The sequence below is a fragment of the Pongo abelii genome, chromosome 17 (assembly GCF_028885655.2).
Source record: "Pongo abelii isolate AG06213 chromosome 17, NHGRI_mPonAbe1-v2.0_pri, whole genome shotgun sequence".
Classification (NCBI taxonomy): Eukaryota; Metazoa; Chordata; class Mammalia; order Primates; family Hominidae; genus Pongo; species Pongo abelii.
In genome coordinates, this window is record NC_072002.2 from 46218982 (window position 1) to 46242865 (window position 23884).

At 44.4% G+C, this 23884-nt stretch overlaps 1 protein-coding gene and 1 pseudogene across 9 annotated transcripts in view; one reads left to right on the forward strand and one right to left on the reverse strand.

The window, feature by feature from the left end:
* Positions 1-10554, reverse strand: part of TRAPPC8 (trafficking protein particle complex subunit 8) — a 121073-nt gene extending 110519 nt beyond the window's left edge. For all 9 annotated transcript variants that reach the window (XM_054537767.2, XM_054537765.2, XM_063716876.1 and 6 more), the window contains exon 1: positions 9020-10554. In XM_054537767.2, coding sequence (XP_054393742.2) covers positions 9020-9176 — 157 coding nt within the window. In that variant the 5' untranslated portion in view covers positions 9177-10554. The remainder of the gene's footprint in view (positions 1-9019) is intronic.
* LOC112129976 (U6 spliceosomal RNA) lies at positions 3946-4038 on the forward strand (annotated as a pseudogene).
* Positions 10555-23884: the final 13330 nt, after the last annotated feature.

Below are 23884 nucleotides of genomic sequence, written 5' to 3' on the forward strand. Positions count from 1 at the left end.
AGGTGAGCTGTTGTTAGACAGTAATTGCAAAGCACCGAGCACCATGCTCAACAATACGTAATGAAGGTGGTATAGCAGCAGGCATCACCTACTTCAACTGCACCATGGGTTATCATCACATACAAATAAGAGGCAACTTTGGGTAAGTGGTCTGGGTACCTACAAATAAAGAATGACACTTTCTTCTCAATGGAAAATGCCTTATACCAAAATCGAGGCCTGCCTATATTTTAAATAAAGTTATATCCATACAGACTTTTCTACATTTCCTATGTGTTCTATTGATCTCTAATATTTTTTACTAAAAAAAAAAAAAAGGCTCAAAAACGTTTTTAAAATACTGTATGTGGTACAAATGTGTATTTATATTGTAAATATAAATATATATATACAAAATGTATACATGCAGCCAGGCATGTTGGCTCACTGTTGTAATCCCAGCACTTTTGGGAGGCTTAAGTGGGCGGATCACTTGAGGTCAGGAGTTCGAGACCAGCCTGGCCAACAAGGTGAAACCCCCATCTCTACTAAAATACAAAAATTAGCCAGGCGTGGTGGCAAGCGCCTGTATTCCCAGCTACTTGGAAGGCTGAGGCAAGAGAATCACTTGAACCCAGGAGGCAGAAGTTGCAGTGAGCTGAGATTGAGCCACTGCACTCCAGCCTGGGCGACAGAGTGAGACTCCCTTTCAAAAAAAAAAAAAAGGGCACATGCAAATTCTAAGAAAGTGGTTGCCTATAAAAGGAAGGAAAGAAAAGAGACTAAGGTAGAAAGAAAACTTCAACCTGGGAAGTCTGTCCTATAATGTTTGATTTTTTTTTTTAAAGAAAAGATAAAAAGCAAATATGATGGAGGGTTAATATTTGTTAGTTCTGGGTAGTGGGGAGGTGGATGTTTCTTGTATTCTCTGCATTCTTCTATAACTGTTATGTTTTCTAACTTAAATAAACATACCAGCCTCTCTCCCTAAACTTCCCAGTCGGTTTAATTATGCAGTAGAGAAACAAAAAAAAAAACAAAACAAAAAAAACCAAAAAACTATGGTGCATTTCTGATATCCTTAGGAATACATTGGACAAGTATTTTCCTTAAAATTGCTTCACAGCTGGGCGCAGTGGCTCACACCTGTAATCCCAGCACTTTGGTAGGTCGAGGCGGGCAGATCACCAGAGGTCAGGAGTTCAAGACCAGCCTGGCCAACATGGTGAAACCCCGTCTCTACTAAAAATACAAAATTATTAGCCGGGCATGGTGGCGCACGCCTGTAATCCCAGCTACTCTGGAGGCTGAGGCAGGAGAATCGCTTGAACCCGGGAGGCAGAGGTTGCAGTGAGCCGAGACCACACCATTGTACTCCAGCCTGGGCAACAAGAGCTGAGATCACAGGCTCCGTCTCATAAATAAATAAATAAATAAATAAATAAAATGTATTTTGAAAATAATGACACCTTTTACGCTTTTACCCAGCATATAAAACTGTATAAAGAAAACAGGCTAGGCCGGGCGCGATGGCTCATGCCTGTAATCCCAACACTTTGGGAGGCCTTGGCGGGCGGATCACCTGAGGTCGGGAGTTCGAGACCAGCCTGACCAACATAGAGAAACCCCGTCTCTACCAAAAATACAAAAATTAGCCAGGCGTGGTGGCAAGCGCCTGTATTCCCAGCTACTCGGAAGGCTGAGGCAAGAGAATCACTTGAACCCAGGAGGCAGAAGTTGCAGTGAGCCGAGGTTGCGCCACTGCACTCCAGCCTGGGCAACAAGAGCGAAACTCCATCTCAAAAACAAACAAACAAACAAACAAACCAAAAAAAAAACAGGCTTTATAAATAAGTCTGCAATTACAGGCTGGAGCCGCTGCACCCAGTGGCACCCAGTGGCTCAAGCCAGCTACTGGGGAGGCTGAGGCAGAATTGCTTGAACCTGGGAGGCGGAGGTTGCGGTGAGCCAAGATCGCGCCATTGCACTCCAGCCTGGGCAACAAGAGCGAAACTCCATCTCAAAAAAAAAAAGCAGGCTTTATGAACAAGCCTGCCATTATAGGCTTGAGCCACTGCACCCAGTGAGTGCCTCAAGCCTGTAATCTCAGCACTTTAGGAGGCTAAAGCAGGAGGATCACTTGCACCCAGGAATTCAAGACCAGCCTAGACAACAGAGGGAGAGAGACCCCATTTCTTTTTTTTTTTGAGACAGAGTCTCGCTCTGTCGCCCAGGCTGGAGTGCAATGGCATGATTTCGACTCACTGCACCCTCCGCCTCCCAGGTTCAAGCAATTCCCCTGCCTCAGCCTCCCGAGTAGCTGGGATTACAGGCGCCCGCCACCACACCTGGCTAATTTTTTGTATTTTTTTAGTAGAGATGAGGTTTCGCCATGTTGGCCAGACTGGTCTCGAACTCTTGACCTCATGATCCACCCGCCTCAGTCTCCCAAAGTGCTGGGATTACAGGCGTGAGCCACCACACCCAGCCCAAGACCCCATCTCTATCAAAAAATTTTTTAATTAGCTGGGTGTGATGGCACACACCTGCGTGCTACTCAGGAGGCTAAGGTAGGAGGATGTTGTATACTTTATACATATAAAACTTTACCATATTAAAAAACCCTCTGGCTGGGTGTAGTGGCTCAAGCCTGTAATCTAGGCACTCTGGGAGGCCGAGGCTGGCAGATCGCTTGAGCCTAAGAGTACAAGAACAGCCTGGGCAACATGGCAAAACCCCATCTCTACAAAAAAAAACTTTTTTTTAATTAGCCAAATGTGTGGTCTAAACCTGTAATCCCAGCTACCCAGGAGGCCAATGTGGAATGATCACTTGAGCCCAGGAGGTCGAGGCTGCAGTGAACCATGATCATGCACCCTGTATCCAGCCTAGGTGACAAAGCAAGACCCTGTCTTGAAAAATTAATAAATAAAACAAAATGAAAACAAATTTAGAAAAACTGACTTGAATTTTATTCAAACTTTGGTACTTCCACACCTTGGAGATTAATTACTTCATTATATAAACACGGTAGTCAAGATTGATGAAATATTTCCAACTAAAAGAAATTTAAGAGGCCAGACGCAGTGGCTCATGCCTGTAATCCAGCACTTTGGGAGGCCGAAGGCGGGTGGATCACTTGAGGACAGGAGCTCAAGACCAGTCTGGCCAACACGGCAAAACCCTGTGTCTACTAACAACACAAAAATTAGCTGGGAGTGGTGGCCCATGCTTGTAATGCCAGCTACTTAGGAGGCTGAGGCAGGAGAACTGCTTGAACCTGGGAGGCGGAGGGTGCAGTGAGCTGAGATTGCGCGATGGCACTGCAGTCTGGGTGACAGAGCAAGAAAAGGAGCTGGGCGCGGTGGCTCACGCCTGTAATCCCAGCACTTTGGGAGGCCGAGGCGGGTGGATCACGAGGTCAGGAGATCAAGACCATCCTGGCTAACATGGTGAAATCCCGTCTCTACTAAAAAAATACAAAAAATTAGCCAGGCATGGTGGCGGGCGCCTATAGTTCCAAGCTACTCAGGAGTCTGAGGCAGGAGAATGGCGTGAACCCAGGAGGCGGAGCTTGCAGTGAGCCGGGATGCACCACTGCACTCCAGTCTGGGTGACAGAGCAAGACTCCATCTCAAAAATAAAAATAAAAATAAAAATAAAGGAAAAGGAAAGAAATTTAAGGCCGGTCACAGTGGCTCGCGCCTGTAATCAAAGCACTTTGAGAGTCCAAAGCGGGTAAATTGCTTGAGTCCATGAGTTTGAGACCAGCTGGGCAGCATGGCAAAATCCCATTTCTACAAAAACTACAAAAATTAGCCAGGTGTGGTGGTACACACCCATAACCCCAGCTACTGGTGAGGCTGATGTGGGAGGATATTTTAAGCCCAGAAGGTTGAGGCTGTAGTGAGCCACGGAGTTCGAGACCAGCCTGGGCAACAGAGTGAGGCTCTGTCTCAAAAAAAACTGCTCACTTCAGCAGCACACATACTAAAATTGGAATGATACAGAGAAGATTAACATAGCTCCTGCACAAGGATCACACAATGTTTTTCTTTTCAAGAATTCAAAAAGAAAATAAAAAGAAATTTAAGAAAACTGGAGATATTAAATAGTCTTCAAAAGTTATATCTTAGTCTACTTTTTTTTGTTGTTTTTTTTGAGACACAGTCTCGCTCTGTCACCCAGGCTGGAGTGCAGTGGCAAAATCTTGGCTCACTGCAAACTTCACCTCTCGAGTTCAAGTGATTCTCCTGCCTCAGCCTCCCGAGCAGCTGGGACTACAAGTGCCCACCACCACACCAGGCTAATTTTGTATTTTCAGTAGAGATGGGGTTTCGCCACGTTGGCCACGCTGGTCTCAAACTCCTGACCTCAGGTTATCATCCAACTCAGCCTCCCAAAGTGCTGAGATTACAGGCCTAAGACACTGCACCTGGCCTACTTTTTAATCCCTTTAGTAACCTTAATTTCAAAATAAAATAATGTATAACCCACATACTTCCAAGTTAGTGTTTAAGTGAAATTTTCTTAAAACTTACAGAACATCTAAATGATATATTGCAACATTGTTTAGAACTATCAAAGAACTATCACTAAGCAAAAACAGTAACGCTTAATTTTAATTTTTTGTTGTTTGCTTGATTAATTAATATTAATACCACGACTCTTTGAAACATGGCCAGTGGAAATTCTTTGAGTATTAGCATCTCAAAATTTGTGTCAAACAATGACTACGTTAAGTCTCAAACATACATCAAGCATAACCATCACAGAAAATACATATAATAAATTTAATTATATATTTTTAATATAATTTAATTTTAACATAATTTAATACTCCTCAGGTTTTAAAATGTCTCTAAGGAACCTAAAATGGCTCTCCGTTGTGTGATACATCAAAAGTCTAAACTGTATTTTGAAGGCCCTACACACAAATGTACTCAAATCTCTTCTATCAACCCTCTCTTTGGTATAGCTTTAAACCAAGTGTTTTCTACTAAAATCTAAAAATAAGTCTCCTGACAATACTGGCACTGTACCTGACACTCCTTGATAACTCAGTAGTCAAGGCAAAGTTTTACCCTAAGTAAAGGCATACCTACAGGCCAGAAATTGAGTCTTCTTTTTTAACATTTTTTTTCTCCCTCTAAGGAAATGTTAGCTGGTTTTAGTCAGTTGTATTCTTAAATTACATTGCCTGAAATGATATTCTCATGCCTCACTTGCTGAAGAAAAGCTGTTCCTGGCTCGGTGGCTCATGCCTGTAATCGCAGCACTTTGGGAGGCCAAGGCGGGCAGATCACGAGGTCAAGAGATAGAGACAATCCTGGCCAACATGGTGAAACCCCATCTCTACCAAAAATAGAAAAATTAGCTGAGCATGGTGGTGCGAGCCTGTGGTCCCAGCTACTCAGGAGGCTGAGGCAGGAGAATCACTTGAACCCGGGAGGCGGAGCTTGCAGTGAGCCAAGATCTTGCCACGCACTCCAGCCTGGTGACAGAGTGAGACTCCGTCTCAAAAAAAAAAAAGCGGTCTTTGAAGAATCCCCACACTTGAAACAAAAAGCAGCCTGTTCTAGATGGTAAAGAATTTTAAAATGTATTTACCAGCAAAAAACTAACACCAAGAAAAATTAAGTCCTCTTTGCCAAATTTCTAATGCTACTATCATAGTCCATGTTCATCTCGAAATGTAAAGCTTGTATCTACTTATATCTATCCTTATAAACCACACAACTCACTAATCTCCAAAACTTTCAACTCATTAATGTCCAAATGTTTCAGACCCTCAAGAATCTACTCACATTTACCATTAGACATAAAATCGCAAATCCCTTTCCTAGAATTCAAGGTCCTCCCTTTATCTAAGCATCCTCTTACTACTATGTACCCCAGTAAGAGTTTCCTCCTTGTTTCCCAACCATTGAGTCATAATTTAGACCTTTTGCCCATACCATTATAACCTCATACCACTCCTTCATAGGGAATGACTGCCCTCTTGCTTTCTACCGACTGTCTACCTATCCACTAACGTCGAACTCATTATACTCCTTCACTAGCCTGGGCGCAGTGGTTTGAGACGAGCCTGGGCAACGAGGAGAAACCCCATCTCTACAAAAAATTTAAAAATTAGCCAGGCATGATGGCATGTACCTGCAGTCCCAGCTACTTGGGAGGCTGAGATAAGAAGATAGCTAGAACCTGGGAGGTTGAGGCTGCAGTGGGTGAGGGAGCTATGGTGGTACAATTGCACTCCAGCCCTCCCAGCGTGGGTAACAGAGCAAGACCTTGTCTCAAAACAAAAAACAAACAAACAAAAAAACTCCTTCCCTAATCTCCCCAGTCTCCTGAAGGAAATCAGAAGTGTACTGACAATGAGACTCTATCACGGCACTGTCCAATACAGTAGGCAACAGCTGCATATGGCTACTGAGTACTTGAAATGTGACTAGTACAAATTGAGATGTTAAGTATAAAAGGCACACCAAATTTCAAAGACTAAGCAATAAAAAAGAATGTAAAATATCTCATGAATATTTTTCACATTGATTACACATTGAAATAATAACATTTTGGAAATACTGGGTTAAATAAAATATAGTATTAAAACTAATTTCGGCCAGGCACGGTGGCTCACACCTGTAATCCCAGCACTTTGGGAGGCCGAGGCGGGCGGACCATGAGGTCAGGAGTTCGAGACTAGCCTGGCCAACATGGTGAAACCCTGTCTCTACTAAAAATACAAAAATAAGCCGTGAGCGCCTGTAATCCCAGCCACTCCGGAGGCTGAGGCAGGAAAATCGCTTGAACCCGGAAGGCAGAGGTTGTAGTGAGCCAAGATTGCGCCACTGCACTCCCAGCCTGGGCAACAGGGCAAGACTCCATCTCCAAAAACAACAACAACAACAACAAAACAACAACAACAAACTAATTTCACTTGTTTCTTTTTACTTTTTTAATGTGGCTACTAAAATTGTTTGTTTGTTTGGTTTTGAGATAGAGTCTCACTGTGCCTCCCAGGTTCAAGTGATTCTCCTGCCTCAGCTTCTCGAGTAGCTGGGACTACAGGCGCCCACCACCACGCCCAGCTAATTTTTGTATTTTTAGTAGAAACGGGGTTTCACCATGTTGGCCAGGATGGTCTCGATCTCTTGACCTCGTGATCCACCCGCCTCAGCCTCCCAAAGAGCTGGGATTACAGGCGTGAGCCCCCGAGCCCGGCCAAAAATTTTTAATTATACCTGTGACTCACATTATATTTCAATTAGACAGCACTGCTCTATGGTGTAAATACATGATTCTAAATAGTGTCAGGAGACAAGATGATTAAGAACACAATGTCTTGAGTCACACTGCCTGTTTCAAATCTTTCCCAGATGCAAAACTGTGAACAAATTAACACTTCTATGCTTCAAGGTCCTCAAATTTAAAATTGCAATAACATAGGATTCAATGAGGACTAAAAAAGAAAAGTTACACAAAGCAAGTATCAGGTATTAGCATTATTATTATTTATTAAGAAAGTAGGAAAGAGTACACATATAAAAGTAAATCTAGCTCCAGTGTTTGTGATTTTTTAGGAATTCAAGGCCGGGCTCGGTGGCTCACGCCTATAATCCCAGCACTTCGGGAGGCCGAGGCGGGCAGATCACCTGAGGTCGGGAGTTCGAGACCAACCTGACCAACATGGAGAAACCCCGTCTCTACTAGAAATACAAAAATTATCCGAGTATGGTGGCGCATGCCTGTAATCTCAGCTACTCAGAAGGCTGAGGCAGGAGAATCGCTTGAACCTGGGAGGCGGAGGTAGCGGTGGGCCGAGATCGCGCCACTGCACTCCAGTCCGGGCAACAAGAGCGAAACTCCATCTCAAAATAAATAAATAAGTAAATAAAAAACAAAAAAATAAAAAAAGTAGGGCATTTTGTTGCTCTCGTTAAGTCCAACACTGAAGGAACTGAGACTGATGGCTACGATCCAGGCTAAAGAAAATCCAAAAGTTTCCAAACTTTTTTTTTGGACAGCTCCCTCTCTCCGCTAAAAACAAAAGCTAATTTGTAATGGAACTATTCTCCCAAAAAACACGGTAGCGCAAAAATGGTATAGCACTGATTTTTTTTGTGGATAAGTCATATTAATCTAACAAACATCACAGTCGTTTGCCTGACACAGGCTTATTATGAAACCCTTCAGTTCTTACCGACTTTAACAAAAAAAACTTTACTTGGACTTTGTTGTTTCCAAGATATTGGCTAAAACATCCTTGAAGCTTTACCACATTATTTTCTCCTAATAAAAAAATCCAAAACTGGAGAAAACCGGTAGCACCTTAACGAGACATTCATTAACAAGAGAAGACATTTCCATCCCTATAAGTATAGATAACTCCAAATATCTAGGTTAAATTAACCACAACTTGGGCTTGCTTCCTCTTCCTTCAGGCAAAAAGCTGTTTCCAGTTTTATTCTTCTTATAATACTTTTAATTTTGAGAGGTTAAGCAAAATACCGTATAGCTAAGAATATTTTAGTAAAATAGCTACACAGTAGTTCAGACAGAGATGACCCTCAACGCTACAAGAATGTAATAACATCCACAACTACTTTGAAAGTCCAGTTTAACATCCAAGGGAGGATGACAGGTCTTCCTTACTCAGACCCTGTCGGTCTAAGAGGCAGCATTTTCCTACCTTAGCTGCTTTGCAAGTGCCTAATTCCTTCGCTATGGCCGTGGAGAACAGTCTCAATGCCGTTCTTGAAGACTCACGTTTATGTTTGCACCAATTACTTAACGACCTAGGTTGTCCGAGGAAGAAAGAAAGTGCCCAGAGAAACTGGAGCTTAGGACTGCGCTGTCTTGACAACCTCACGGACCCTCCTCCAGCCGCTCCCGGAGCACCGCGGGGCCACAGCCCCAGACGCCACGGTACCGGCTCCAGGACGTAAACACTGCCCTTCTCTCCCCTGCCCGCCCGCAACTTCCTTCTCCCGACCACGGCTTTGCGAGAGCCCACTGGAAAAGGGAGGATACCACATACCCTCGGAAGTGAGGCGGGAGAAGGGCTTAAGCAGCTCCGCGAAGCTGAGGTGATTGAGACGAGTGAGCCGCTCGGCTTCGTCGCTGCACAGCGCAGCGACACAGGGGACGAAGGAGTCTGGGATTAGCTCCTGCACTGATTGTACACACTGGGCCATCGCCGCGGCAGAGGCAGCGGCGGCGCCCGCCCTCCGGCCCACCCTGAAAGGTTATCCTGCGGCTGCAGCAGCTACCGCCGCCGCCCGCCGGCCTGGCCCGGCCGGGCGGGGCCCCGAACGCACTGGAGCCTAGAGACAAGTGTAGAAGGAACAGACGCCGCCGCTTCGGTTTCTGGGGCACAATCCACTGACCCCCCCTTCCCGTCACCGCCGCTCCTCAGCGTGCTCGCATTCCACCCCGATAGGTGGAGACGCCGACAGTCACCACTTAGTCCTTCGGACGGCAAAACCTTGGTCACTGCCCGGCCGGAACCGCCATGTTGAGGCCGAACCCTGACCAACCGGCAGTACTACTCCCAGCTGCCCCCGCGCGCGCCCCTCACGTGACTGTGTTAAAGGAGACGGTAGGGGCAAGGGAAGAGAGCTGAGGAGAGGGAAGTGAAAAGCGACGGAGGCCGGTTGGGAGGCTGGAGCCGGAAGTGCTGTGACGGAAGCTCCCTGAGCGGGGCGGGGCTAAAAGTGTGGTGGGCGGGGCCGGGGGCGGGGGGAGGTGCGCAACTGTAGGCCGGGTTCTAAAGCTCGCCCCTTGGCAGAGCAGAGCTGAGAGCGACCTGCTAGCGGCAGGCGGAACCTCGAGACAGTTGCTGTCGCAGTGATGAAGGCGCACGCTCGCTTTCCACGCAGGCTTGGCCTTTTTGATGTCCCTAAGGCTGTTTCCCTGGCTGTTGTGGGCAACCGATTTGATTGGTCACGCTGCTTCCTACGCTTGCCGGCGGAGCAGCGAGTTCCACCTGCTCGGGGAGAGGGAGTGGATCTCTCGGAAGTGCTTGGGGTTTCGCCGAAGCAGACCTGAACAGACCATGTGTCCTTTAAATACAGCCATGCTTTTAGAAACGGACTGTCACTTTATGTGGACTCAACCATTGAACAGAATGTGTGCTGTAGTGAGTGCTGCAATTCCCTCGAGTGTAATTGCGCTACTGCATTTTTGTTGGTCGCAGGGAAAGGGTGTGCCTGCAAATGTCCGCGTGGTTCGTCCTCAGCCTCTTCCTTTTTACACTCTGCTAGGATGTTTACTTACTGGTGGTGGAGGTAGGAGAAGCCAGTATTTATGTACTGTGTACTGTCCTGAACCGGCTTTCATTCCTAACTTTTCAAAGATTGCTTTAAGGAGGGGACGGGGCGCGGGTCAAAGATTGTTTTAAAGTGGGGGCGGGGTGAGGTCAATGGTGTGTGCCTTGTAAGTAGAAGTGAATGAAAAGAATTTTAATGATGTGTCACTCAATTGTTTGAACTCCTGTTTTACATGCCAAAAATATAAGGCAAGGAAAAATGTATCATTCTATCATGATTTTATGGTGCTTTAATTAAAGGAGTCTTCCCCAACGTCAATGTCTCAAATTTTTCGACTTCTTGACACCCTCAGGTTTTCACTATGGTAATAATTTATGACAAGTAAGATGTATGCTTCTCATGTAAGTTGATAAATGGGAGATAGGAAGGCACAGTAGGACATATTGATGACATGCCTTGGCTACAGATTAATTTATAAGAGTGTCCATCACTTTAGGAGATTTATTTGCCAAAGTTAAGGACGAGCCCAGGAAACAGGTCTATGCCTTTCTTCGAAGATGATTTTTGAGGGCTCCAAATTTAAAGGGGAAAGGGCGGGATATTGAGAAACACACTATTTTCATGTAAGGGGGCGGTAGGAGAAAATAGTAATTCTTGCCTTTGTCTGGCTCAGTGAATCTGCATTTTTTACATAAGATGACATAAAATGGGCAGAGGAAAAATGTGGGAATCTGCATTTTTCATAAGATAGCAGACAAAATGGGGTAGGGGAACAATCAGATATGCATTTGTGTCTGGCTGGCTGGGGTGGCCACCTGTAAAGATAAGCTATCAATTTGCATTGCCATGAAGTTTTAACAGCACACTAAGAATTTCCTTGTGGGCAAAATATGGGGGAGAGATGTAGCTCTTCATCTTGCAGCGATCTTATTTAGGAACCAAAAGAGGGAGGCAGATTTGCGTGACCAGTCCCAGCTTGACTTTTCCCTTTGGCTAAATCAGTTTGGGGTCCCAAAATTTAATTTCCTTTTGCAAGAAATAACATGTGCAAGTTAAGGGTCTGGAAATTCATTTCCTTAAAACTACGTCTGGAAATTATTATTAAATCCCTAGAGATACACACAATCCCTTTTCAATTCTTCTGATTCACTTCCTTACCCTTTATAATGTGAGAATATCATATAATTTAGTGTTACTCAAGTTATAAGATACATTTTTTATAACAGGACTCCTAAATGCAAACATACTATTTATCTAGCACTCTAAAAAGTTTCAAAGGCCATTTATTTTTATGCTGAAGGTAAAAACAGCTGAATTAGACTCTTTGAAAAGGACTTTCAATGGTAATTTAGCCAAAATAGATTTTCTGAGACATAATTCACATGCCATAATATTTATCTCTTCAAATAAGTGTACAATTCAGTGGTTTTCAGTTTATTCCAAAAGTTGTGCAACCATTACTACTATCTAATTCCAGAACATGTTCATCCCAAAAAGAAGCCTGGTACAGGCTTTTATCATTCTGCACCCTGCCACGCCCTCCAACTCCTGGCAAAAACTAATCTACTTTCTGTCTGTGTAGATTTACCTATTCTGGACATTTCATATAAGTGAAATTATACAATATGTGGCCTTTGTACACATATTACTTCACTCAGCAATATATTTTAAAGGTTCATCCATGTTGTAACGTGAATCATTACTTCATTCCTTTTTATGGCTGAGCCTAAATGGATTTTTGTCTTATGCATTGACTTTGCAGTTGTTGTTTTTTTTTTTTTTTTTAAATATATACAGTTGAGGGCTCACTGTATTGCCCAGGGTGGCCTCAAACTCTAGGCTCTGGTGGTCCTTCTGCCTCAGCCTCCCAAAGTGCTGGGATTGCAGGTGTGAGCCACCACACCCAGCCTGACTTCACAATCTAATTCCATACCCATACACAGTGTTTCCAGTGAGTAACTTCATTGTGTAAATCTCCTTCTTTCATAGTCTATCCTGGTCTCGTCTTTCTTTTGACAAGGTACTGTTTGAACTGTGGAAACACCTTAATGGAGATGATACTGAGAACTAAACTCTGACTTTTTTTCCCCTCTTCCCCGAATTCCTATCTAAGGGGCCTGTGGAGTCACACCCTATAAAACATAAAATGTTATCAAATGGGCCGGGCGCAGTGGCTCATGCCTGTAATCCCAGCACTTTGGGAGGCTGAGGTGGGTGGATCAGGGGTCAGGAGTTCGAGACCAGTCTGGCCAACATAGCAAAACCCCGTCTCTACCAAAAATACACAAAAAATTAGCTGGGCGTGGTGGTGTGCGCCTGTAATCCCAGCTACTCAGGAGGCTGAGGCAGGAGAATCACATGAACCCAGGAGGTGGAGGTTGCAGTGAGCCAATATGGTGCCACTGCACTCCAGCCTGGGCGACAGAATGAGACTCCATCTCAAAAAAAAAAAAAAAGTTGTCAGATGGGTTTTATGTAAACTTATATAACATGGCTTACTTTCCAACTTGACTCTGGCATAACATCACATGACAGATAAAGGAAATCAAAGTATTTTTACCTCAAAACATATTTCTTTGTCGTATTTTGAAATGTCCCTGCAGAGCTATTTTGTGGGGCGAGAGGTAATTGCATCTGTTAAGAATCTCTGTTGGCTGGGCGCAGTGGCTCACACCTGTAGTCCCAGCACTTTGGGAGGCCGAGGTGGGCGGATCACAAGGTCAGGAGTTCAAGACCAGCCTAGCCAACATAGTGAAACCCGGTCTGTACTAAAAATACCAAAACTTTAGCCAGGCATAGTGGCGCGTGCCTGTAGTCCCCTACTCAGGAGGCTGAGGTGGGAGAATCACTTGAACCTGGGAGGCGGAGATTGCAGTGAGCCAAGATCACCCCATTGCACTCCAGTTTGGGCAACAGAGTGAGAGTTTGTCTCAAAAAAAAAAAAAAAAAAAAAAAAAAAAACCTCTTTAAATGTTTTAAAGAGTTTGATACTTTTTGTGGACAATATTTACTATGACCGTAGTAGCAGACCTTTTAGTCAGGATTCTTTCAACGTCAAAACAAAGCAAATTAGGCCAGGCACGTGGTGGCTCATGCCTGTAATCCCAGCACTTTTGGAGGCCGAGGCAGGTGAATCATCTGAGGTCAGGAGTTCGAGACCAGCCTGGCCAACATGGTGAAACCCGTCCCTACGAAAAATACAAAAATTGGCCGGGCATAGTGGCATGTACCTGTAGTCTAAGCTACTTGGGAGGCTGAGGCAGGAGAATCGCTTGAACCTGGGAGGTGGAGGTTGCAGTGAGCCAAGATCACTCCAGCCTGGGCAATACAACAAGACTCCATCTCAAAAACAAAAAAGACAAATTAAATTTATACTAGCTTCAGCAAACTAGAGAATTTAATGGCTCATGTAACTACAGATAGAGGTGGGATAAAGGTCACAGGAAAGAAGGAAGAGCTGCAAAAATAATGGCTTCAAGGACCGAAGGCCAGGACTTGTTACCAGCAAGTCCCTCTATCTCTAATTTCTAATTCTGTTAGGCTTCATTCTTCAGGAAGCCTCTGTCTACATGATAGGGTTTGCCCACATCCCCAGATCATACTGTTGAGGCTCAGAATGTTGACAAAAAGAGTCGAACTCTGTAAAATTTTTGAAGATATTTATTCTGAGCCAAATATGAGCGACCATGAGGTCCTGAGAACATGTGTCCAAGGTGGTCAGGCACAGCTTGGTTTTATACATTTTAAGGAGGCTTGAGACATCAATCAAATACATTTAAGAAATACACTGGTTTTAAGGGAGGAGAGCACCCCTCATATTGTCTTATGCCCAATTTCTACCTCCAAAGAAAGAAGAAGTAAAAACTAAAAGGCAGAAATGAAATCCACCAGCAGACAGCCTGGTGCCGCATCCTGGGCCTGGTTAAAGATCAACCCCTGAACTAACTGGTTATGTTATCTATAGATTCCAGACATTGTATGGAAAAGCATTGTGAAAATCCCTGTCCTGTTCTGTTCCGTTCTGATTACTGGTACATTCAGCCCCCAGTCAGATACCCCCTGCTTGCTCAATCCATCACAACCCTCTCACGCAGACCCCCTTAGAGTTGTAAGCCCTTAAAAGGGACAGGAATTGCTCACTCTGGGAGCTCAGTTTTTGGAGACGTGAGTCTTGCTGAAGCTACTGGCCGAATAAAGCCCTTCCTTCTTTAACTAGGTGTCTGAGGGATTTTGTCCACGGCTTGTCCTGCTACAGTTTGATCCGGAAAGATGGGACAACTCAAAGTGGGGCAGGGCGTTTGGGTTACCAAACACTTTCTGGTTGATAATTGGTTGAGTTTGTCTAACTGGGATTCATCCGCTTAGATCGCACCACTGCACTCCACCCTGGGCAACAGAGCAAGACTCCATCTCAAAACACAAAAAACAGAAAGGGAACATTCAGGTTAAGATAAAAATTGTGGCTGGACGCAGTGGCTGACGCCTGTAATCCCAGCACTTTGGGAGGAGGCTGAGGTGGGCAGATCACCAGGTCAGGAGTTCAAGACCAGCCTGGCCAGCATGTTGAAAACCCATCTCTACTAAAAATACAAAAATCAGCCAGCCAGGCATGGTGGCGTATGCCTGTAATCCCAGCTACTCAGGAGGCTGAAACAGGGTATTCGCTTGAACCCACGAGGCAGAGGTTGCAGTGAGCCGAGATCGTGCCTCTGCACTCCAGCCTGGGCGACAGAGCGAGACCCCATCTCAAAAAAAAAAAAAAGAAAAGAAAAAAAGAGATAAAGATTGTGGAGGTCAAAGTTCTTTCTAAGTCTTATAGTGGCTGCCCTTAGAGACAGTAAACAACAAATGTTTTCCTATTCAGATCTTAGTTAATCTCTTTAGGATTGGGACAGTCTGGAAATGAAAGAACTAGCTATGTTAATAGAGATTTTTTTTTTGGGCAGAATCTCACTCTGTCACCCAGGCTGGAGTAGTGGCGCAATCTTGATTCACTGCAACCTCTGCCTCCTGGGTTCAAGTGATTCTCCAGCCTTAGCCTCCCAAGTAGCTGGGACTACGGGCATGTGCCACCATGCCCGGCTAATTTTTTTATTTTTAGTAGAGACGAGGTGTCACCATGTTAGCCAGGATGGTCTTGATCTCCTGACCTCGCGATCTGCACTCCTTGGCCTCCCAAAGTGCTGGGATTACAGGTGTGAGCCACCGGGCCTGGCCAGAGATTCTTTATAGCTGCAAATTTTCCCCCACAACTAACAGCTTTGCACGGCCATTTCAAAGTATGCCCCCATTCTTTCTGTGCCTCAAGATGGTATATAATTAGCCGGTGTGGTGATTCTGTTGTCCTAGCTACTCAGGAGGCTTGGGTAAGAGAAATACTTGAGCCCAGGAGTTCAAGGCTACACAGTGAGGTGTGATCCTGCTACTGTACTCCAGCCTGAGCAACAGAGCAACCTCATCTCTATTTAAAAAAAAAAAAAAAAAAAGAGATGGTATATAAGCTTCTGTAACTAACTGAGGGGTTGAGTGGTCATGCTGAAGTCTCCACGTATATACGTTAAATACATTTGTATGTTGGCCAAGCCAGTGACTCATGCCTGTAGTGCCAGCATTTTGGGAGGCTGAGACAAGGGCTTCACATGAGCCCAGGAGTTCAAGACCAGCCTGGACAACATAGTGAGATGCTGTCTCTACCAAAAAAAAAAAAAAAAAATTACCTGGATGTGGTTGTGCACACCTATAGTCCCAGCTACTTGGGAGGCTGAGGTGGGAGAATCACTTGAGCCCAGGAGGTTGAGGTTGCAGTGAGCCGTATTCACGCCACTTCACTCCAATCTGGGCAACAGAGCGAGAACTTGTCTCAAATGAATGAATAAATAAATAAATAAATAATAAACTTGTATGCCTTTTCTCCTATTACTCAACCTGCCTCATGTCAGTGATTTTCAGTGAACCTCCAGGGGGTCTGGAAAGGATCAATATATCAATCCCAGGGAATGCCTCTGATTTTCCCTGCTTGTATCACCTGCCTTTCCCTTGAGGACTAACCTCTGATGTTTCTTTATCTTGCCCAAATTCCTAAGGAGTCTGGGAGTCATGCCCTACAAATTCTAAATTATCATCAGATGGGTTTTATTTAACCCTATATATCATAATTTACTTTCCAACCTGACTCTGACATAACATTACGAGACAAAGAAGAAAATCAAAATATTTTACCCCAAAATATGTTTCTTTGCCATACTTTGAAATGGCCCTGCAAAGCTCTTCTTTGTGGGGGAAAACTTGCATCTGTAAAGAATCTCTATTACCTCCTGGCCAACATGGTGAAACCCCGTCTCTACTAAAAATACAAAAATTAGCTGGGCATGGTGGCGCACACCTGTAGTCCCAGCTACTCAGGAGGCTGAGGCAGGAGAATCACTTGAACCCAAGAGGCAGAGGTTACAGTGAGCCAATATCCCACCACTGAACTCCAGCCTGGCAACAGAGCTAGACCCCGTATGGGGGAGTGGGGAGAAGAATCTCTATTAACATAGCTAGATCTTTTTCTTCCAGACCCTCCCAATCTTAAAGAAATAAACTAAAATCTAAATAGGAAACATTTGTCACCTATTGTCTCTAAGGGCAGCCACTATAAGACTTCAAAAGAACTTTGGTCTCCACAATCTTTATCTTAACCTAAACATTCCCTTTCTAGCTATCCCAGATCTTTAGACAAACTCAACCAATTGTTAACCAGAAAATGTTTAAATTCACCTATAGTCTGGAAGCCCCCTGCTTTGAGTTGTTCTGCCTTTCTGGACCAAACCAATGTATTTCTTAAATGTATTTGATTGATGTCTCATGCTTGTCTAAAATGTATAAAACCAAGCTGTGTCTGACCACCTTGGCCACATGCTCTCAGGACTTCCTGAGGGCTGTGTCATGGGCCATGGTCACTCATATTTGGCTCAGAATAAATCTCTTCAAATATCTTACACAGTTTGACTCTTTTTGTTGACACCCTGAACCAATTGATTTCCAGGTAAATGGGCGATATTACTAGCCAGGCATAGGTCATATTTCCATTCCTGTAGGCAGGGAGATAGAAACTATGATGAGTAAAATGGGAATGGGAAAGTTTGCTGGCTAAACAAAAACAATACCCATCATATACCACAAATTACCCATTGGCTTCTCAGCATTCACACATACCCTTCTTCTCATATATATGATTCCAAGAATGCTGCTAACTAGTAATTATCCCCTTTAAAACTGAAAATAGGCTTATCCTGCATCCAAAGGAAAACAAGCAAAAAATCACATCCGGCCAGGCACAGTGGCTCACGCCTGTAATCCCAGCACTTTGGGAGGCCGAGGCAGGCAGATCACAAAGTCAGGAGTTTGAGACCAGACTGACCAACATGGTGAAACCCCATCTCTACTAAAAGTACATCTACATCTCTACTAAAAATACAAAAATTAGACCGGGCTCAGTGGCTCACGCCTGTAATCCCAGCATTTTGGGAGGCCGAGGTGGGCAGATCACGATGTCAGGAATTCGAGACCAGACCAACATGATGAAACCCCATCTGACTAAAAGTACAAAAATTAGGCCGGGCTCGGTGGCTTATGCCTGTAATCCCAGCACTTTGGGAAGCCGAGGCAGGTGGATCATGAGGTCAGGAGTTGGAGACCAGCCTGACCAACATGGCGAAACCCCGTCTCTACTAAAAATACAAAAATTAGCTGGACGTGGTGGTGTGCACCTGTAATCCCAGCTACTTAGGAGGCTGAGGCAGGAGAATCACTTGAACCCAGAAGGCAGAGGTTGAAGTGAGCCCAGATCACACCATTGCACTCCAGCCTGGGCGACAGAGTGAGACTGTCTCAAAAAAAAAAAAAAATCACATCCAGTCACCACACGCAGTTCCAAAGCAAGGGATCTCTTGAGGATGTGTGCTCTTCTTGGTCAGGTCTTCATGGTCCTATTTCAAATGACTAAATTTTAAATAAAAACAACCCCATTTCATCTCAATCTAGACCTTAAAAATAAAAAGTAAAAAAAATTAAAACAACCCTAGTCAACAGTGGAAGAATACAGGACAATCTTTTAATACCATATTTTAAAGGAAAGACAATTTACAATGGCCACTGGACAAGGACAGCAAAAATTCATTCTCCAGTCAGTGGAATGAATCTTGTGGTCTAACTGATCTACTTCCAGTCCTGCTTGCTAGGAGGATATTAGTCAATATCCTCCAAGGCCATTCCTAAGACCTAAGAGAGATGAAAAAGGCAGAAGTAGAATATTCTCTTGATTCTGCAACTACTTCTTGTTTGCAAAACTATAAGGACTTGGGAATGATCATAAGGTATTTTCTAGAGGAGTTGGAGACAAAAGTCAATAAGGAACAAATCTTTCTAGCTTATTGGTCTACCATCTTCTAAGATGTTATCCTCTTCTACAGGATTAAAGCTGAGTCACTGCCCCATCTGCTTTCTGGCCTGTAGGAATAGGGAAAATAGAATGAAAAAGTACATGCCTAATGGTTTAAAGTCAAATCATAGCTGGGCGTGGTAGCTCACACCTGTAATCCTAGCACTTTGGGAGGCCGAGGCAGGCGGATTGCCTGAGCTCAGGAGTTCAAAACCAGTCTGGGCAACACGGTGAAACCCCATCTCTACTAAAAAATACAAAAAAATTAGCCGGGCTTAGTGGCGGGTGCTGGTAGTGCCAGCTACTTGGGAGGCTGAGGCAGGAGAATTGCTTGAACCCAGGAGGCGGAGGTTGCAGTGAGCCGAGATTGTGCTACTGTACTCCAGCCTGGGCGACAGAGTGAGACTCCGTCTCCAAAAAAGAAAAAAAAATTTTTAAATTTAAAAAGTCAAATCATAGAAATGCCATTCAATAACTTCAGTCAATCCCACTGGCCCCAATGAGTCTCATGGACACATCTATCTCAAAAACAGGCTGGAAAACAGGCCCAAGGATTCTGTTGCTAAAGGAAGAAGAGTAGAATGAATGTGGGATAATAGTTAGTGATCTCAACCACACTTTATTAGGAACGAGGTAACCAGCAAGAGGTATTTCCTTGGGGTCTAGGATATCACGTTACTTGTCTGTGTCTCTGAATCATCTGGCATTGGGCCCTGCTTGCATCACATGTCCTTTGGACAATTTATCACGTCCAGTAAAAGTGAGAAGCTATGATTACCCAGGTTTGGTCATGTGCCAGCCTTCAAGGCCAAGAGGACAGGGTCTGTCACTAAAAAAGAGGAAGCTTGCTGGACAAATTAATAACAATAGCACAAGCAATTAAGGACCTCTTTTCCCAGTACTGAAGATGAAACTTGTCAGGCCTCTGAGCCCAAGCCAAGACATTGCATCCCCTGTGACTTGCACGTATGCATCCAGATGGCCTGAAGTAACTGAAGATCCACAAAAGAAGTAAAAATAGCCTTAACTGATGACATTCCACCATTGTGATTTGTTTCTGCCCCAACCTAATTGATCAATGTACTTTGTAATCTCCCCCACCCTTAAGAAGGTACTTTGTAATCTCCCCCACCCTTAAGAGGGTTCTTTGTAATTCTCCCCACCCTTGAGAATGTAGTTTGTGAGATCCACCCCTGCCCACAAAGCATTGCTCTTAACTTCACCACCTATCCCGAAACCTATAAGAACTAATGATAATCCACCACTCTTTGCTGACTCTCTTTTCGGACTCAGCCCACCTGCACCCGGGTGAAATAAACAGCTTTATTGCTCACACAAACCTTGTTTGGTGGTCTCCTCACATGGACGTGAGTGAAAAAACTGTTTCTTTCTCTCCTCAAATGGAAGAATCCTATCAACTGTATGCTATGCCAGTATATAGTTTAATATATATATATATTTTTTTGAGATGGAGTTTTGCTCTTGTCACCCAGGCTGGAGTACAATGGGGCGATCTCGGCTCACTGCACCTCCACCTCCTGGGTTCAAGCGATTCTCCTGCCTCAGCCTCCCCAGTAGCTGGGATTATAGGCACATGCCTTGCCGGCTAATTTTTTTATTTTTAGTAGAGACAGGTTTCACCATGTTGGCCAGGCTGGTCTCAAACGCCTGAGCTCAGGCAATCTGCCTGCCTCGGCCACCCAAAGTGCTAGGATTACAGGTGTGAGCCACTGCGCCTGGCCTGAGACTAGCATTCTTTATCTTTAGGCTTAGAAAGTTGGGACTCGATTTCTTGTATTCATTTACATGTGAAGCTCTGAGTCTGTCATTCTTTTCTTAAAAAAAAAATTATCTTCTTCCTAGAGATCAACACCAACCAGATATTATTCCGGCTATTTTTTTTTTTTTTTTTGAGACAGAGTTTTGCTCTTGTTGCCCAGGCTGGAGTGCAATAGTGTGATTTCGGCTCACTGCAAACTCCGCCTCCCGGGTTCAAGCGATTCTCCTGCCTCAGCCTCCCGAGTAGCTGGGATTACAGGTATGCGCCACCACGCCTGGCTAATTTTGCATTTTTAGTAGAGGCGGAGTTTCTCCATGTTGGTCAGGCTGGTCTTGAACTCCTAACCTCAAGTGATCCGTCCACCTCAGCCCCCCAAAGTGCTGGGATTACAGGTGTGAGCCACTGCGCCCAGCCCGGCTAACTTTTTGTATTTTTATTACAGATGGGGGTTTCTCCATGTTGGGCAGGCTGGTCTCAAACTCCTGACCTCAGGTGATCCGCCAGCCTCTGCCTCCCAAAGTGCTGGGATTACAGGCATGAGCCACCGCGCCGGCCAATAACTGTACATTTTAAACTAAAGAGTGTAGCCTGGGCACGGTGGCTCATGCCTGTAATCCCAGCACTTTGGGAGGCTTACATGGGTGGATCACCTGAGGTCAGGAGTTCGAGACCAGCCTGGCCAATATGGTGAAACCCCTCCTCTACCAAAAATATAAAAAATTAGCCAGATATGGTGGCAAGTGCCTGTAATCCCAGCTACTTGGGAGCCTGAGGCAGGAGAATTCGCTTGAACCCAGGAGGCTGAGGTTGCAGTGAGCCGAGATGGTGCTACTTCACTGCAGCCTAGGTAACAGAGCGAGACTTTGTCTCTAAATAAATAAATAAAATAGTATAATTGGTTTGTTTGAGGGAATGGATACCCCATTCTTCATGATGTGCTTATTTCACATTGCATGTCAGTATCAAAACATCTCATGTATTCCATAAATATATACACTTAGTACCCACAAAAATAAAAACTAATCAATAGAAAAAAGAATGCATGATGAAGTCAATGGACAAGGAAATGAAGATGTATTCTCATGCTGATCACATTTCTCTGTGGGGATCTTCAAACTACTTGCTGGAAGTCAGGGTGTGAAAAACATCTTAAGTTATTTATTTATTTATTTATTTTGTAGACAGAGTTTTACTCTGTCACTCAGGCTGGAGTTCAGTGGCACAATCTCGGCTCACTGCAACCTTCACCTCCTGGATTCAAGGGATTCTGGTGCCTCAGCCTGCCGAGTAGCTGTGATTACAGGCATGTGCCACCATGCCTGGCTAATTTTTGTATTTTTAGTAGAGACCAGGATTTCACCATGTTGGCTAGGCTGGTCTCGAACTCCTGACCTCAGGTGATCTGCCCGCTTGGGCCTCCCAAAGTGCTGGGCTTATGGGAGTAAGCCATCACTCAAGGTGTTAAGTGATTCTTTTTTTTTAGACGGAGTTTTGCTCTTGTTGCCCAGGCTGTAGTGCAATGGCGCCATCTAGGCTCACTGAAACCTCAGCCTCCCAATTAGTCGGGATTGCAGGCATCTGCCACCATGCCCACCTAATTTTGTATTTTTAGTAGAGAGGGGATTTCATCAAGTTGGTCAGGCTGGTCTCGAACTCCTGACCTCAAGTGATCCACCCGCCTCGGCCTCCCAAAGTGCTGGGATAACAGGCGTGAGCTGCTGCACCTAACAAGTGACTTTTTTTTGTTGTTGTTGTTTTTGAGATGGAGTTTCACTCTTATTGCCCAGACTGAAGTACAGTGGCACAATCTCGGTTCACTACAACTTCTGCCTCCTGGGTTCAAGTGATTCTCCTGCCTCAGCCTCCCAAGTAGCTGAGATTACACAGGCATGTGCCACCACACCTTGCTAAATGTTTGTATTTAGTAGAGACGGGGTTTCACCATGTTGGTCAGGGTGGTCTCGATCTCCTGACCTCGTGATCCACTTGCCTCAGCTTCTCAAAGTGCTAGAATTACAGGCATGAGCCACTGTGCCCAGACTACAAGTGATTCTTAAACAAAAGTCTTATGATTCCAATGTCAGAGAACCTGTCTGTAGGAACAAAGGGGATGCAAATCAATTCTTTTATTTATTTTTTCTTTTTTTCTTTAAATTTCCTTCCTCAGGTTAAAGCAAATCAATTCTTAAACAGTCTTACAACCCTAACTTCAGAAATCCTATCTATAGGAACAATGGGAATGCAAATGGTCAGTACCTGGTGCTACCTGACTTTTAGCAACAAGGAAGTGGGCCAAAGTACAGCCTGATTAATACTTAGTTATAACTACATATCTGTCCAGAACCCTACATGCAATTCTTGTCAATCCTGTGGGGGTGGTTTCGTATATATATGTATGTGTATATATATATTTATATATATAATCCTTTAATATGTTGTTGGATTAAATTTACTAATATTTTGTAAAGAATTTTTGAGTATGAGGGATATTAGCATATTATATAATTTATGAGGGATAGTAGCATATTATTTTATTTATTTAATTTTGTAATATATTTGTCTAGTTAGTGGTTATTATGGCCACATAAAACAAATTGAGTAGCCAGGTGCAGTGGCTCACGTGTGTAATCCTAGCCCTTTGGAAGACCGAGGCGAGAGGATTGCTTGAGCCCAGGAGTTTTAGACCAGCCTGGGCAACATGGCAAGACCTAGTCTCTACAAAAAAATTTAAAAAATTAGCCAGGCCTGGTGGTGCACGTCTGTGGTCCCAGCTTCTCAGGAGGTTGAGGCAGGATGATGGCTTGAGCCCAGGAGGTGAAGGCTCCAGTGAGCTGTGTTCACACTACTGCACCCTACCTTGGGCAAGATAGTGAGATTCTGTTTCAAGAAAAGAAAAAAACAGCTGGGTGCAGTGGCTCATGCCTGTAATCCCAGCACTTTGGAAGGCCAAGGCAGGTGGATCACCTGAGGCCAGGAGTTCAAGACCAGCCTGGCTAACATGGTGAAACCCTGTTTCTACTAAAAATACAAAAAAAATTAGCCAGGCGTGGTGGCGGGCGCCTGTAATCCCAGCTACTTGGGAGGCTGAGGCAGGAGAATCGCTTGAACCCGGGAGGCAGAGGTTGCGGTGAGCCTAGATTGCGTCATTGCACTCCAGCCTGGGCAACAAGAGCAAAACGCCGTCTCAAAAAAAAAAAAAAAGAAAGAAAGAAAGAACAAAAAACAAATTGGGGTTGAGCTCAGTGGCTCACTCTTGTAATCCCAGCACTCCAGCACTTTGGGAGGTCAAGACAGGAGGATCACTTGAGCTTAGGAGTTTGAGACCAGTCTGGGCAACAGAGGGAGACCCCATCTCTAAAAATGAGGAGTCGTTCTTTTCTCCTCTATTTTTGAAAGAGTTTATATATGATTGATGTTATTTATTTCCTGAGT